Here is a 16021-nt window from a genome sequence, read left to right as displayed (position 1 = left end):
CGATTTTTAATAAACACAAAAAATATTTTAAAAATAAAAAAATAAAAATATTTTTAAAGTATTTTAAAATTAAAAATTAAAAATTAAAAATTAAAAATTAAAAATTAAAAATTAAAAATTAAAATAAAAATAAAAATAAAAATAAAAATAAAAAATATATATTTATTATATTCGGACCGGGCCGGGCCGGGCTCGGGCCAAAAAGTTGAGCCCGAGCCCGACCCATTTTTTAAACGGGCCTCGTTTTTTTGCCCAAGCCATATTTCGGGCCTATATTTTTACCCGAACCCTCCCATATTTCGGGCGGCCCATCGGGTCGGGCCAGGCCACCCGGCCCATGGACAGGTCTAAAATGAATAGAGCATTAGCTGTTCGGGAAATTGAAATATCGAGCTTCACTTATGATTTCTCAATTCCTGAAAGGTCAAATCGTTTGAGTGACACCAACGATAGTAGCTTTTTACTTCCACTGCACGTGATAGAAGCAGGCTTTCATTTACCCTTCCATCCCTTTTTCTATCATCTTCTCAATGAGTACAAGATAGCTTTCAAACAATTATCTGGTTTTTTGTGGTGGGTCACGATAACATACTTCATTGAATATAGTTGGTATGATGAAGTGTCATTGATCGCTGTTTTTCAAAATTTATCAATTGAAGGCGTACAATCGAGAATGTATGGTAGGTTTATTTTATTTCACTCCTCGCGAAAATGTGGAAATTATTATTTTGAACAGGTGTTTTTCAAAATTTAGTTTAATAAATGAATTGAAAGTTGAGTAAATATTTTATTATTGAAATAAAAGATGGTGTAATTTACCTGAAATTTAATCATACGTTGCTGAGATAAAATATGCTGAGCACCCATTCATCACATATAAGCCCGACAGGGTCTTGTGGATAGTAGTTAGATGAAAAACCCGTCAAAAAACGGCGGCTCCCGAGTACCCGGGTTGTTTTCTCATTACATTATTTATTATTTTTTTCAGCCGGGGCGGGAAGGAAAAACAAAAAGAGTAAATTAGGAGGTACACGCAACGTAACGAACCAAGGCCCATCCAACCCCGATGCTATCCCTTGCCTTTCTTCTGGCTTCAATTCGCACCTTGCTCTGCGAATTCTCAATCGTTCACCATCTCTAGAGTTCCAAAGCCAAACAAAGCTTTAAATCGAAAGGCAGGGATAGGAAAAGGGAAGCCATGATAACGCGATCCAATTTAGCAGATCAATTAAGAGAGTATCAGCTTCGATCTAAGCACGATTGGGCCTCTGTTTCGTTTTTCGCATCAACCTCTAATCTCACAACTTCTAGGTAATCCTAATTCCTTTGTTTGCTATTTTTTTTTTGTTATATTTTTCTCTTCATGTTTTGAATATAAGGTAGGAAATCTTTGTTTTTTTCCCTGGTTTTGATTCGATATCTTCGTGTATAACGTGCTTTCCGTGATATTTTTTTTTTCACTTGAGCTTACTTAGATAGGATAGGCTTTTATAGGATAATTTGGTTAAAAATTCAGATGTGGAGATTATGAATATTTTAATTTTGAAATGTATCTTTCGTTTCATTTTCTCAATCAATTCACATACTAAGAATTGGAGGAAAAAATACCTTGAAAGACTCGTAGTAGTAATAGTAGTCGTCGTCGTTGAATTATCCGTTTGACAATACATTAAAACTTCAGGTGGCCAAACAAAGATAAATTGACTCTGGATCTTCTTATAAAGTGCTGTTGATTCCTTATGATGTGGATCCGAAACTTTGAAAGGAAAGAAAAAAAAATTGTTGATTCATTTTAATTTTCATCAGAAACTGATATTTAGGTGGCTGAAAGAAGCCTGCTACTGGAATGGGGGATAGAATTAGAGGCATTTCCTTGCTTAAGAAGGAGATGTTTATTGCTTTTGGTTAATTCTGTAACGACTGTTTAAATTCAACTTTAATACTGTTATACTGCTATTGTCTTGCTGACCTTTGTTTTTCTACTCGTACTTCTGTAATTTATATTTTCAAATGACCGAATTGGATGCTTGGTTTTGTAAACCAACCGTATGATGGTAGGAGTATATGGATGTGCTTAGACAGATCTTGCCACTCAATCGGCTTTTATGATTGTTTATCATGTGTATCTCAAGTTTTTCTGAGCCTCTATGAGGTATTTATAAGAGCAGAATAATTGCCAATCTGCTGGCAATTGGTGCATTATAGAACTGTCTCAATTTGCTCAAATTATAGGGGCTTACGCTAGGAGTCTTTGTGCCAAAAGTTGAAAACAATATCTATTGGCCTTTACATTTGAGGTTTTTGTTTTAATTGTGCCTGGAAAATATTCATTGCCTTGATATGTTTGTACTTTTATCCTAATTCCAACCAGTTTTGACATGTTTTTAGAGTTACGATTTAGATTCATAAATTCGATGGGAGGGAGATTGCAACTTTTTATTTTTGGGCAAAATAAATTAAAGAATGTGATGTCTCGAAGACCTATAGCTTTGTTGGGGTCCATTCGTTTTGGCCATTGTTGTGTTTTTTGCTCTTCTCTATCTCAGTACAAGATAAATTCTAATAGTTGTGTTTTATTTACTGTTTTCTGGGTGCAGAGTGGATGTTGTGGCCTTTGTTATATGGGAACTCGTTATATTTGCTTTTCTGGTTTTTTCAGCCGTTTCTTTATATTTTAGGCATATGCAACTTGCTTTTATCCTAGTATGCATCACATTGTTATTGCTTCTGTGCATGAAAATCACAAAGCAAGTGAGCTTGGCTGGGAAAAAGAAAAGAAGGATGCTGCTTCCATTATCTATGTAAAACACAAAATGATAATGAATTTGTCTAAAAGGAGACAGCTTGTTGTGTAATTTTGAAAATTCTCGATCATTGCATCTGGCCCATGCTCAGTTTGGTCTACTGAAATATGTAATTGCACTTGAAGCAAGCAGACAAAGGAGTATGCTTTGGTATGTTCACCTCAAATGTCAGTGAACCATGGCTAGTCTAGTGATTTGAGATGAAAAGTTGGGATGTTCTAATTGAACTATGAGTTTTAAGGTATGGTGTCTTCCTTACTACCTTTGAGATGCATACATGACTCCGAGTAACAATACTGGAATCGTAATCCAGGTGGGAATGCAGTGAATAATATTTGCTGTAGTTTGTAATTTGTTTAGTTTTGGTTGTAGTTTAAAAGACGTCAGAGGAAAGAACTCGGTGCTGAGTCATTGGAACATTTTTGCAGTTGGTGTATCCATACAGTTGATTTGTAACAGAACTCTAATATGCACGATTTACGGGTTCTGAAGGCGGTTTGAATTCTTGTTTGAGTGGATCTGTCTATTCAAGGGGCATGTAGTTTAGTATCCACAGATTTTCAGAAAGTTAATTGAAGATATAATCATGGGATCAAGGTTTCAGGCCTACGAATGATAGGATACTCGAGCCAGTGCACAGGGATTGTAAAATACATTCAAAGAAGTGGCACAGATTTGACATTGTTGCTTCTTTGACTCACTGTCGCGGGCATATTCAAGGTAAGTTTTGAAAAGCAAGTTCTACTATGATCATGCAGCCATTGCTGAATGAGGTTTAAAGAAGTGACTGTTCCCTTGGTGATTATGCTCCATATTGCTTCAGTAGTCACCAAGCACTGAGACGATTCCTAAAGCTCCTCTCCCCGTTTGAGGCACCAATGTGGACTAAATTTGTGGGACTTATTGACTATCACCTAAATTTGACTGGGATATGCCATGGTGATTGCTTCCAAGCTTGGCAAGAAGGGTAGTGCCACAACTTGGAGCAAAGTACAGGGATTATTCCACAACTTGAGTGAAGTACTGGGACTATTCATAAATTTGACCAAGAAACCTATAATAGACCCCTCTTAACAATAATGGAGTTCAAGCCGAGAAGTTGAGCAATAATAATGGCTTAAGTTAAGCTGTTAACAATAATGTATTCACGTTAAAAGCTTTTAGTATTCACAAACATAAAAGCATTCATCATTTACGTACACATCCACAAATATGCGGATGTACACATACACATACATGCATACAGAGCCGAATGAAAAAAAATAGAGAAATTATAAATTAATACATAGTAAAATTGTACTTTGACCCTCTAAAATGAAAAAAAGATTCAGTCCTCTTACAATAATATATAGTAAAATTACATTTTAACTCCCATAAAAATAGAATAATTTATGTTTAGTCCTTTAAAATGATAAAATTATAAATTAATATATAATAAATTTATAATTTGATCTATGAAAAGATTATAATTAAAATTTGATCCTGCTAAACAATTTCTAGATTTCCCTGCATACATAATAGCTTTTTGAATTTTGAAAATGAAGTACTCATGCAATTTCATTGAAAAGAATTTAAAAGTAACAAAATGAATTTCAAAAGAACATAATACATAAACAAAAATATATATTAAAGTGACAATCATATTAAACAAGATCAGAAGAAAACCTTGAAGTAAAACAAAGTAACCTTCACTTCGAATTCTAGGAATATCCAATAAACCTTGTACATAAAAGAGTAAACAAATAAATAATAACTCATAACCATTAATTCATGACGCTAATTAATTAATGCAAAAATTAAGTAGTAATGATATTTTGAAAATATAAACTTTGTTGGTGAAAATTTTTAATAATAAATTTAGATATGTATTTTAGAAAATATAAATTAAATTAAATTAAATATTTTTAAAATAATTATATTCTAAAAGGAGAGTAAAGTGGTTTTTAAAGTGGGTGATTATTTTAAGAGGGTGATATGGATCTAGTCGAATTTTGAATCGATCATAATAATTTAGTTTAGTTTTCAATTTTCTATCATAATTTTTGGTTTTGAACTTTTAGATTTATTTTAAAAAAGAGTTTTATTTTATGATTTTTAAAATTATTTATCAAAATTTTGAAGCATATTTCATAAATATTAAAAAATAATCTAAAAAATTCATATTAGTTTCACTATTTTAAATATAAATATTTATTTTATATAATAAAAATAAAAAATATTAAATAAAATAAATTTTAATTTGATTTTGGAGTTTTAAATTAACATTTCGTAAACCATGAAAACAGTTCGGTTTATGTTAATTTTCGATTTTTTAGTTTTTTTTTTCTAAGTCCTATATATAAATTGAAATGCATGTAATGAAAAAAACTAGTGGTGAATAACTCAGTCCGTTCTACAGGCCTAAGTCTCTGCAATAACCTTTTGAAGACTATTGGGCTCCAATTGGACTGTCAAACAAATAACCCATTCTCCAAGCAGTAGCGCATCTATGTCCCATTGTCCCAGCCGAGGCAAAACGCGTGCGTTTTAGCAAGAAATTGAGGAGTTGAACCGAAGCACTTGAAAAGCAGCGGTTGCTCGTTGAATCCGGGTGTTCCTGGTGGTGCAACGATGCAAGGAGGATCTTCTGGCATCGGCTACGGCCTCAAGTATCAGGTTCACCCTCAAATTCTCAATTCTACTATGTTATCTCGAGGTTTAAGAGCCTTACATAATTTTAAGCTGGCAGGCAAGATGCATTTCGGATGTCAAAGCAGACACGGATCATACCAGCTTCATTACGGGAACCCTCAGTCTCAGGGAAGAAAATGAGGTTCGGTTTTGCTTCTGAATTAATTTTGATCTGGTTTAAATTTCATGATCACTGTGTTTTTTTTTTTTTTTTACTTTCTAAATGTCATATTAGCTAATTCAACTGAAATCTGCCCAGGTGCATCTGATTCGGCTATCTTCTGGTGGAACCGAGCTCATTTGTGAGGGCTTGTTTTCCCACCCTAACGAGATCTGGGACCTAGCTTCCTGTCCCTTCGATCAACGGATTTTCTCCACCGTTTTTTCAACCGGTAGCTTCTTTGACCTTGATTTACGTCTATTTCTTCCATATTTTGGTGCACTTGATATTGTCTGCCTCCAGTATTAGTTCATTGGTTTTTGTGACTTTAAGGCTAAGCGATAGAAGAACAAATAGATCCCCCTATTTAGGCCATTTCAGGAACCTTGACTGTTCTTTTCTGTATGTATTAGTTTTACTATCAGTTGAATTAGCTGTTGCAGTAATTTGTTAATTAGAAACAGCAACAAAAGTTTTGTGGCTTAAAGATGGGAGACTGGCTTGATAGGTTTTTTTTGTTGTTGAAGGTGAATCTTATGGGGCTGCAATATGGCAGATACCTGAATTATATGGACAGTTAAATTCACCACAGTTGGAACGAATTGCCTCCCTTGATGCACATGTTGCTAAGATTAATTGGTAAGTTCCTGCTTCAAAACTTCCCCTAAGTTATTAAAACTCTATATTCTTTGCATTTCCTTCTGGTCATTTTTGTGAAATTTACTTTGGCATACTTATTAACAGTGTTCTCTGGTGGCCATCTGGAAGACATGATAAGTTGCTCAGCATTGATGATGAAAATATTTTCTTGTGGACTTTAGATTGTTCAAAAAAGGCTGCCCAGGTTAGATTCTGCATGTATTTCTTCTTAAAATCCATGATATTTGTACTAGCATGTGAATGCTCAACCTGTTGGTTTTACATTTGTGAAATTAGTACATAGTTAATATAATACCTTCTTCAAAGACACAACTGACATAAATTTGTAATTGGTAGCATTATTTTCTCACAAATCTTTTAGAATCTCAATTATTTAATATCGCTTCATAGTGTCTGATAGTAAATATTTTGACAATTGGAAACTTTGCATTTATCCAACTGGCAAAGACATTGGCCACACATCAGTGGCTGTTATTAAAAACAAAATTATCTAAATGCCTATCTATGTTACATGGGCTCAGCTCTTTAGGGTGTCATGTCTGTATTGACATGACATGGGTACCAACATGAAATGTGTTGGACTCCTTGCTGTGTATTTCAACATATCAACCAACAACATTGCAGAGGTTGTTCTTGGTGGCGGGGGACGTTTTGGGGTTTCAAAGTGGTGAGAAGGAACTGAGGAAGAGCAAGTGGCAAAATGGAAATAGGAGGCAAAGCAGTATTTGTGTGTGAAATTTGGTGAAAATACGACAGTGGTTAAAGATGGCAGATGATTATTTTAGCAAACGGTATATCTGTCCCTTAGATTAATCTGTGTCGGATATCCAAACCAGAGTCCATGTAACATTGATTGCTACAACATAGTATAATTTTTGAGTCTCTTTGTGATGCTTATTCAGATCTTATTGTGGAAATCTAGGTTCAATCTAAAGAGTCATCTGGTATGCTTCATTACTTATCTGGTGGTGCATGGGATCCACATGACATGAATGCTGTTGCGACGACTTGTGAATCATCAGTCCAGTTTTGGGATCTACGTACAATGAAGTATGTTGTCTCTGCATATCTTAGTTTCCTGATTATTTCAAAACTGTCTAATTATTATGCTGTTGGTCATTTAATTTGGTGTTCCATTTCCCTTGTGAATTGAGTCCTTCTAAAATTCATGGACCATAATTCAAATATTTACTATTTCATCACCTGTCTTCCACTAACTGAAGAAATGAGGGTAAGGGAGGACTAATGTCGTTGCTTGTACCTTTAACTATTTAGTTTCTTTGCAGATCGTTTTTCTTAAAATGCTTAAGCTATTGATTGCGCTTAGAGTTATGCTGTACTTGACAACAATTTTATGTATTCACAGGAAGACAAATGCAATTGAGCGTGCCCACATCCGCAATGCTAACTATGATATGAAGAAAAGTCATATACTTGTAAGGATATAACTTGAATATTTTACTATTTAACATCATCATAAAAATTTACTGGTCATTGCGTTATTGCTTTTCTATTGCCATTTTTGTTATTTCTATTGCAACCTTGATTTTTAGAATACCTTTTCTTTTGTTGTGTGTGTGTTTTGGGGGGGGGGGGGATGAGTTGGCATTTTAAAATGCTATTTTCTATCAAACAAAACTTCCATGTGAATTCTAGATCTTTCACCTGTTATACCTAGATAATATATGTATACACTGGTAATATAAATTATGATTGTCAATATGATGTGGTAAGGTTGAGAAATTGCAAGGATTTACTGGCCAATTAAGCTATACTTTGAACTTGGTCAAAGCCGTGGCCAAGCACGGAACTTCCCTGTCAAAAATCTGCCATGCACAATGCACCTACGACACTTTGAATTTGCACCTGAATGATTTACATAGATGAAACTACATATCGACTATTCAGATGTTCATTCCATTTTCTAGAAGGATATTTAGCAATTTTGAATCACGCTATTATTTTTTTACTGGTATGTGGGGATTTAATGGAATGAAGTTGATCCGTTGCATTTATCCATCATAAGAGACACTCACCTATAAATGATAGCTGTTGAGGTCAGTAAAAGAATGGTGAATAATATAGAAATGGTGACTGTGATTTGTGAATGCACCTATTTATGTGAGATGGTATTTCTTCTGGTTACTACTTCTAAGTTATGGTCTCTTTTATCACAGGTCACTGCAGAAGATGAATCTGGGATACACATATGGGATCTTAGAAAGCCCAAAAGTCCTGCCAAAGAGCTTCCTGGACATACACACTGGTAATTGACTTGCTCCTCTCTTGTGGGTCTTTTTTATTTATGTTTAAGGAATTTTACTCTTTGTATTTCCTACTTAATTGATTTATAGTTAATTTCATTTCAGTTTATGCTTTGAGTTGTTTGACTCCTAGAAAGAAATGGGTTAAGTTCAGGTACTTTTAGTTCACTGATTGTGACATGTTTGATAATGTTGGCAGGACATGGGCTGTCACTTGTAACCCTGAGTATGATGGGCTAATTCTGGTTCTCTCTCTCTCCCTCCCTCTCTCTCTCTGAGCATTCATCTTAACTAGATTAGTTTTTAGGTATGGGCGTTAGGGTCTCAGTTGGACTAAACTGATTACAAAATATTCATTTGAATCAACTAGGCATATCCTTAGATACCACTCTAATAGAAACTGCAAATTGTTGTTTATGGTATATTTTGAAAATTCTTGGACAAGAATTTCCCTTCTGCAGAGTGCTGGCACAGACTCAACTGTTAACTTGTGGCAAGCTCCTACATCTGCAGAAGATAAAGCAACATCTGAAAGGTTGTTTTGTTAGCCCCTGTCTGAAGCTTTGCACGACTTCATGTTTTATTGGTTGGTTGACTCTGATACTTTATTTATCTTTTAACAGCATAACTGAACCACTCAATCAACAGGCCGACCCATTGCTTAATTCCTACAGTGATTATGAAGACAGTGTATACGGTAACTGTCCTAACTTCCACCTGTGTTTTATGCCATGCTTTTAAAAGATGATAGAAATCTAACAACCATATTGTCAGGCCTTGCTTGGAGTTCTCGTGAGCCTTGGATATTTGCTTCTCTATCGTATGATGGCAGGGTAAGAACTTTCTGCAACTCAGGAAGCCAGAAGAAACATAGATATATAACCCTAAACCATTAATACAAGAGTAACAGTTGGGTTGTAAAATCAATTTGATTTATGATGGCTTTTCATTTAATCCAGGTGGTGGTAGAATCAGTTAAGCCATTCCTTTCAAGAAAATGAAAATGAAGGTGTTATTTGTTGTCCCTATGGGCTACTATGGCAATTTTTGTGGAAAGTTTCCAAGTAGCAACAGCAGTGCTCAAAGTGACTTGAAATGAAGAGGGGTAGCATTAGCACTCAAATTAAGTGTTTTTTATGACTTGTTGCTGGCCTGCCAGCCCGGCCACTGTATTTTTTTTTGTTTTTTTTTTCCTGTCGAGATAGTATATCTGCTTCTTATAATCAGGACCATCTGACATCTGTTATTTTCCGTGAATACTGAATCATGCTTTTGTTGTTTTGTTATGTTTGTGTTAATAATACATAACAAAAGTTTAATAATTGTGGAACTCTAAAGTTTAAAAGCCAACAGAAAATGAAGTAAACGATATAGAAGAGTGGATTCTCTCAAGTCAAAACTCATAAAAAAATACATGATCAGTTGAAGTCACCCCTAGTGTTCGAGGAAGCAGAAGCAGTGCATTTGGTCCAATTGCAATCCATGATGCATACCGACTCGGCTTACACATTCTTTGCACATTTATCACTCTCATTCACTGCTTCCCACTCACAAAATTTAATAAGCAAACGCAACCCTTACAAAAAACTTACCCACCAGAATAATATTCCGAAAAGTTGTGCAGTAGTCAAAGTGCATTCCAGAAATCCTTTCACAAGTTTTCTGGACGAGTTTACATGATGGGATTGATGAATTCACTTGAAGAATTGGAGGGGCAGAGTCCTGCAGCAAAGTTCAGTTGTTAGCTACACAATACAACAGCCTTATTGTGCTCACTTGCAGGGAAACTAACATATCAGCAATGTTGGTTACTTCCTGTCCATTGAACTTGTGCATAATGGATAAAAACTCATGTTGTATTACCATCTTCCACTTGGAGGAACTCCATCCCTGCAGTGCATGTAATATGTACACATCTTGTTTTTATAATCGGCTATTATAAAAAGGGATCTCTTCTTGTTTTTACCGAACTCAAAGAAACCGCAGCTTACTTCGCCGGTTCTTTTATTTCTATTCATACCAAAAAAAAAAAAAACCATAACCAAAGATATATGCATGACTCTAGCGAAACACCCAAATCAAATTATTTCAGAGCATATAAATTAGTAAGGTAGCTGTTAGAGGCATTCTAAATGCATTTTGCAGCAGTCCTGACGAAGAAGAGAGATTCCATGTTTTTGTCAGACAACGGAAGGAACTGGGGCAACAATTAACAAGGTACCAAAGTCCTCAATACTGAGTTCCCCACTGTGAATGAATTTAAGCATAGCCTTCAATGTTGGTTGCTGGGGAGTGGATTTCAATCACAATCAAATCTTAATGCAGAAAGCCACAATAAACGCCAGCATCTGGTACGCAAATAAAAATACTTTATTTCAAATCTTTGACATGCTTATACTTTTAATAAATTTTGTGCTGCATGTCACGAAATTGGAAAGTAATCAGAGAGACGAAGAAAGGTGGAAGGAAATTGGAGGAAAAAAAACCCTAATCGATCGAGTAAAAAGGGAATTAGGGATTTGATAGAAATGAAGAAAGAGGGCCTTCAGTTGATCGATCACGCAACACTGAGATATGGGCCTATTTAGAGCAGATCTATTGATGGGCTCAGTCCAACAAAAAGAGACGGTCCAGAGTTATTGATGACTCAGCTATTAGCTGTTTTATTTTCTGTTATGCCAGCTGTATAAAAATAACCCTCCTGGTACGACAGCATTTTCCTTGTAAGGACAAGTAGAATTATGAAATGAAATCAGCAATTCTCTTCTCAATCTTTTCACCTCTCGAACCCTATTTTCTCTCTAAATTCTCCAATTGATCAGTGTCATACCACACTGCATTTCTCCACGGCATAAGCTGGGAATCACTTTATGTGCCCCAGCAATGACAACTTTTCATTTACTTTTAATTGCTCCTTTGTTTCCTCTTATTGCTTCACCAACGGCTATCTGAGACTTTTTTTTTCCAGCTTTACAAAAAGTCTAAAGCTTTTGGCTAGCTGTCAATCCTAACACCACGTTCGTTCCAAGGATAATCTTAAATGGGCACCGATGGTAACAACTTTCGCTTACAACATAAAATATTTGAAGGAATTTTCATTATTTGCAGAAGTTAAAATCTGGCGTTAGTGATGATGGATGGTGGCATTGACACGTAAAAGAATGAAGTTGGTACCAAAGAAATGAAACATCAAACCATATCATCACTTCTACAATATTTTCAAAAGAAATGAAATATTTATAAACTCAAGGGGAGGGGGGCAACTTAAGTTGCAGGAGGGGGCACAATTCCTAGTTAGGCTGGATTTTTATCAAAGGATGGCAATGCTAAGCAGCAAGCTGTGCTAGAAACTTTAAGACTCCAATAGAAAAGTTGGTGCCTCTATTTTTGCAGCATAACCGTACTTAGATGTACTGTACTTCCTTTGTACGCCTGTAAGTTTCCCTGTCCCTGCTTTCTGGTGAAACCTAACCATCATTCTTGAGCATTCCCTACAGATGAAATTTGCTACACTTAGTTTCAACTGCAAATACAACAACAAAGAGACAGAAAAAGAACCCAAAGAGACTTACATAAGCTGCTCCTCCGAGTAGGTAGTATACCACTCGCTGGTCTTGCTCCAATATTTACACCCACTAAGACTACACTGAGCAGTGAAAATAGCAGCAGCAGCTAATAGAGAAGGTGGGAACCTAAGCATTTCATATTCAACTAGGCAAAGCTCGATCATGAAAAATGACAGAAGCTCAAGCTGCAAGGTTTCAACAAACCCATCTCAGATTCAAACATTGTTGGATACATGCATAATAGATGCAAAGATGTCAAAGTTCCTTGTCACCGTACCTTCTTGTTTGATTGAGCAGCTTTGAGAAATCTCCTCATAAACACATACGGCGTAGGGACCGATAGATTGAATTGTAAGGTATTGATCATCAGTTTCTCCTACAAATCAATATGTCATTTCTATTTCCTATTGAGCCATCAAATCATTAAAATGAGGCAAAAAAAGGGTTTAAATTACAAACCATATCAAGCACTTCTTGCCTACTGTAAGCCTTGTCAGAAATGAGAACCAGATCCTCAATAACAGGAACAGAAACTTCTTCATATTTGCAGGCTAGAAGCATGGCTGTTACTCCAACCAGCTGAAGTTTCTTCCTTGCTATTTGCTTAACTGCTAAAAACCTATCAATTAGATTGATCGTGAGATACAAGGTCTCCTCCATCAGCTCAAACTTGTAGTGAACCTGGCATCCCATTATTCTCATTAATGATAGGTTTTTCATCTATAACGAGGATGCAAGGAAATTAGCAAATCATCTGTATGTTACCTCTACCAGCCAGTCAATGAGGATACCTCTCATCCTTTGGTTAATATCATATTGCTGTTCCATATAATTTGGAGGAACACAACCAGTACACTGCAAAAAATTAAATAAACGAAGTTGAGTGAATCAACCCCAATAAAAATACTTCTTTTTAAGTTGCAATCAGACACGTGAATCACCTCTGCTTTCTTGTAGAATTGGTATAAATCATCAATATACTCAACAACTGCAAGCGGATTCGTTTTATCACAATTGTCAATGTCCACAAGAGGATCATCATCATCATCATCCACGTCTTCCATTTCAACCTCCTGCTGCAGGGGACACATAGAATCAATGTTATTCTCTCAACCATAAAAAAAAGAAAAAGAAAAAGTAAAGGAGGTTTGTTTCCCTACCATCCGCTCAATCTCCTCCATCATAGCTTCCGTGTGTTGCACAAACATTGGCACATCCGAGTTATCCACATCTATGATGCTGCAATCTTCATTTGAATCTGGCACTGACTGGATTGGTTTCTTAATTTCCTGTTAAGAGTAATTAACTACTTATATAACGTGACAGAATAATAGAGGATGATACCAAAGTTTTTTATTGTGAAAAAATGGTACCTCAGGTTCCATTTGCTGCTTGTTAGCCATCTGGGCAGCAAACTTCCTGAATAAAAAGGAACCATAAACAAGAAGGATCAAGAAGATGATATTGTTTTGGCAATCAAAAGAGACATCATTAAACTAAAAGGAGGTGCTAACCTAGTAATTGGTCTATGCTGAGGTATGGGTGGGATCTTATCACAGACTGCATTTCTTCTGACAAGATTAAAAAAAACGTTGGAAGTGATAATCAAAACTTCAATTTCATGCTGCTGAGAGAAATAGAGCAATAGAAAAAAGTTATATTTTAAAAGTGAAAAAAAACGGTCTTGTTTTGGATCATTGAAATACCAAGACAAAACACCCCTTCCCCATTTTACATAATTAATTCAAAAGATTGTTTCAAAAAAAAAAAATTAATTCAAAAGGATCTACTTTTTTTCAGTTCTCAGCAGTAAAACAGAGAGAGAATTTTAATGAAGTACTCACTCGGATAAAGGTCTCTTACTGACTGCACAAGGGAAAGGTGGGCCTTCAATTAGGTTCCGGTTAATAGTGCTCAATGCTCTTCGATTCTGCCCAGTCGCCGCCACGAGCTTCCCTCTTTCGCCAGCATGTAAGCCCCCTTTTTTTTTTATCAAAATTTTACTTTAATTTAGAAGTTCTACTTAAACATTAAAAGAAAGGGTACAGAAAATGGGGTTGAGCTAATCACCTTGATATCGGGAGGCTCCGATGACTCCAGGATTGTTCTCGTCCGATACAGACATTATTTCCGGTATGTACAAACAACAACAACTGCAAACAACAAGAATCCGCTTAAGATAGATATCCCCAAACTATAGCCAAAGATAATCAAGACACCCCTTTAATCCAAATTAAAATTAATCCCTTTCTCTTTTTTTTTGGTCAAAATATTTAAAACTGAAAGAAATAAAGAAATAAGATTAAAAAAAGAGGAGGAGAAAATTTCAAGAACCTTTGTGAAAAGAGTTTTAGCCGGACGATGTTGTAAAACGCCGTTCGAATTGGGAGAAGGAGAAAGAGATTAGTCAAAAGAATGACATGAGAGGCTGAGCAGCAGCGAAGCAATGGAACGTATGTCTTGCTGTTCTTGATCGGGCAGGTGAGGCTTTTTGACTCAGAGAAAAGGAGACGCAATGAGCGGATGATATATGTATTGTCGGCACATTTTTATTTTTAAAACTAACGGCTAGCATATCTCAGCCGTTCGATTTCTAGATGGACTTTCATCCTCAACGGTAACCTTATCATGTGCTTTCAAATTTTCCCCTTCTGGCTTCTTTCCAATATGACTATACCGTTATTCTTTCTTTTATTCTATATATAAAAAAACTTCCTTTTGTATATTTAGGTTATAATATGCTTTACCTCCTCCTACTTTTTGTATATTTAAAATTTAGCAAAAATTTAATCTCCTATTTTTATATTTAAAATAAAATTCATTTTTTTATAATAAAACTACAGAGTGAACGTTTTTGTTAATTTAAAATATTATACCAACAAATCTAATAAAACTTTAATTATAGTAATAATCGGACCTAAACTTTATAATATGAAAAATTGTAAAAATAAAAAGACAAAGAATAGAGAAACTAATATTTTAAGCATTTATTTACCCAAGTAATAATATTCTGCCACGTTGACCATTTGTCTACCGACGGATGATTTTAATAACGTGTCTTTTCATTAATCAATCCTTGTTTGTTAGGGTTTAACTTAATTAGCAGGTAGGTTTGTCAGTAAGTTCACTGACTCCTGTTTCTCGTTTGTTAATCTAATACTAATCTTTTATTTATTCCTTTGTTTGAGAATAAATAATTATACCTTCTTTGGCTAATTTGTGCAATAACACAACAAAAAATTGATTTAATACATAATAAATACTCTAATAGTTGTAATAACGTGAATTTTTAAAGTTTGGTAAAAAAAAAGAAGACTGAATTTTAACCCGATTAGCATTGATATTGTTGTTAGTGTGGGAAGACTTAGTTCGAGTGCGCTGAAGCGCATTATCCTACTGTTTAAGGGTTGAGAAGGGGTTATAAATAATTTTAAGCATTGTATCAAAAGAAACATATAATGAGATTAATGTTCAACTAAGATAATACTCCTATCAAATAAGATAATAGAACGTGTATACAATAATCTTTCTTACCGTTAATACATCAAATGAGATAATAGAACTACAATATAATATTTCTAAACTAGTTAAGATATGATGCTAATGGATCAAAGGTTTCTTACTCATTCTCTTAAAAACAATATTTATATCGAGTAATTTTATAATTACGGAGTATTTAATAGACATGCTTTATTCATATTAAGTTCTTTTAGGTCTTTTGGTATATATCAATTTATATCTGAAAGTTTCATACATTAAGGGCTAGATTTGCTAGTTTAGATAAAATTTTAATTTTTAATATTATTTCTCAAATATTTTATTTAAATAACTTATTATTCTGTGATCTATTGAAGAATTCCAATAATAATTATTAAAAGAAAAATTCTAACCATGATC

The 16021-nt window shown here is 34.8% G+C and overlaps 3 protein-coding genes across 7 annotated transcripts; 2 read left to right on the top strand and 1 right to left on the bottom strand.

Annotated features, from left to right (window-relative positions):
• The first annotated feature begins 910 nt into the window (after nucleotides 1-910).
• Nucleotides 911-2855, top strand: LOC105770562 (uncharacterized). The gene is made up of 2 exons (XM_012591821.2): nucleotides 911-1311; nucleotides 2598-2855. The coding sequence occupies exons 1-2, from the start codon at nucleotides 1199-1201 to the stop codon at nucleotides 2803-2805; spliced, it is 321 nt and encodes a 106-aa protein (XP_012447275.1). The 5' UTR covers nucleotides 911-1198; the 3' UTR covers nucleotides 2806-2855.
• Nucleotides 2856-5294: 2439 nt separating this feature from the next.
• LOC105769995 (WD repeat-containing protein DWA2) lies at nucleotides 5295-9880 on the top strand. The gene is made up of 13 exons (XM_012591015.2): nucleotides 5295-5459; nucleotides 5533-5616; nucleotides 5734-5866; nucleotides 6162-6273; nucleotides 6379-6478; nucleotides 7217-7344; nucleotides 7661-7730; nucleotides 8472-8560; nucleotides 8758-8803; nucleotides 9020-9093; nucleotides 9182-9255; nucleotides 9333-9391; nucleotides 9518-9880. Exons 1-13 carry the CDS (start codon nucleotides 5415-5417, stop codon nucleotides 9557-9559), a joined length of 1056 nt encoding a protein of 351 aa, XP_012446469.1. The 5' UTR covers nucleotides 5295-5414; the 3' UTR covers nucleotides 9560-9880.
• Nucleotides 9881-9915: 35 nt separating this feature from the next.
• LOC105769994 (cyclin-B2-4) lies at nucleotides 9916-14653 on the bottom strand. Of its 5 annotated transcripts, none has more exons than XR_008196128.1 (13): nucleotides 14459-14652; nucleotides 14195-14277; nucleotides 13969-14104; nucleotides 13639-13695; nucleotides 13498-13543; nucleotides 13285-13413; nucleotides 13066-13200; nucleotides 12890-12979; nucleotides 12584-12805; nucleotides 12402-12500; nucleotides 12131-12309; nucleotides 10351-12049; nucleotides 9916-10280 (listed from the first exon to the last, which is right to left on the bottom strand). XR_008196128.1 is itself a non-coding variant. In XM_012591013.2 (12 exons), exons 2-12 carry the CDS (start codon nucleotides 14247-14249, stop codon nucleotides 11911-11913), a joined length of 1284 nt encoding a protein of 427 aa, XP_012446467.1. In that variant the 5' UTR covers nucleotides 14250-14277; nucleotides 14459-14653; the 3' UTR covers nucleotides 9916-11910. The 5 variants fall into 5 exon arrangements, 3 of the variants coding, with proteins under 3 accessions (XP_012446467.1, XP_012446466.1, XP_012446468.1); XR_008196129.1 differs by having other exon boundaries at nucleotides 10422-12049; XM_012591013.2 differs by having other exon boundaries at nucleotides 9916-12049; nucleotides 13066-13197; nucleotides 14459-14653.
• Between the last annotated feature and the right edge of the window lie 1368 nt (nucleotides 14654-16021).

This window comes from Gossypium raimondii, chromosome 5, assembly GCF_025698545.1.
Source record: "Gossypium raimondii isolate GPD5lz chromosome 5, ASM2569854v1, whole genome shotgun sequence".
NCBI lineage: Eukaryota > Viridiplantae > Streptophyta > Magnoliopsida > Malvales > Malvaceae > Gossypium > Gossypium raimondii.
The sequence above is the reverse complement of the archived record's forward strand: the minus strand, read 5'-3'. Positions and strand labels throughout refer to the sequence as shown.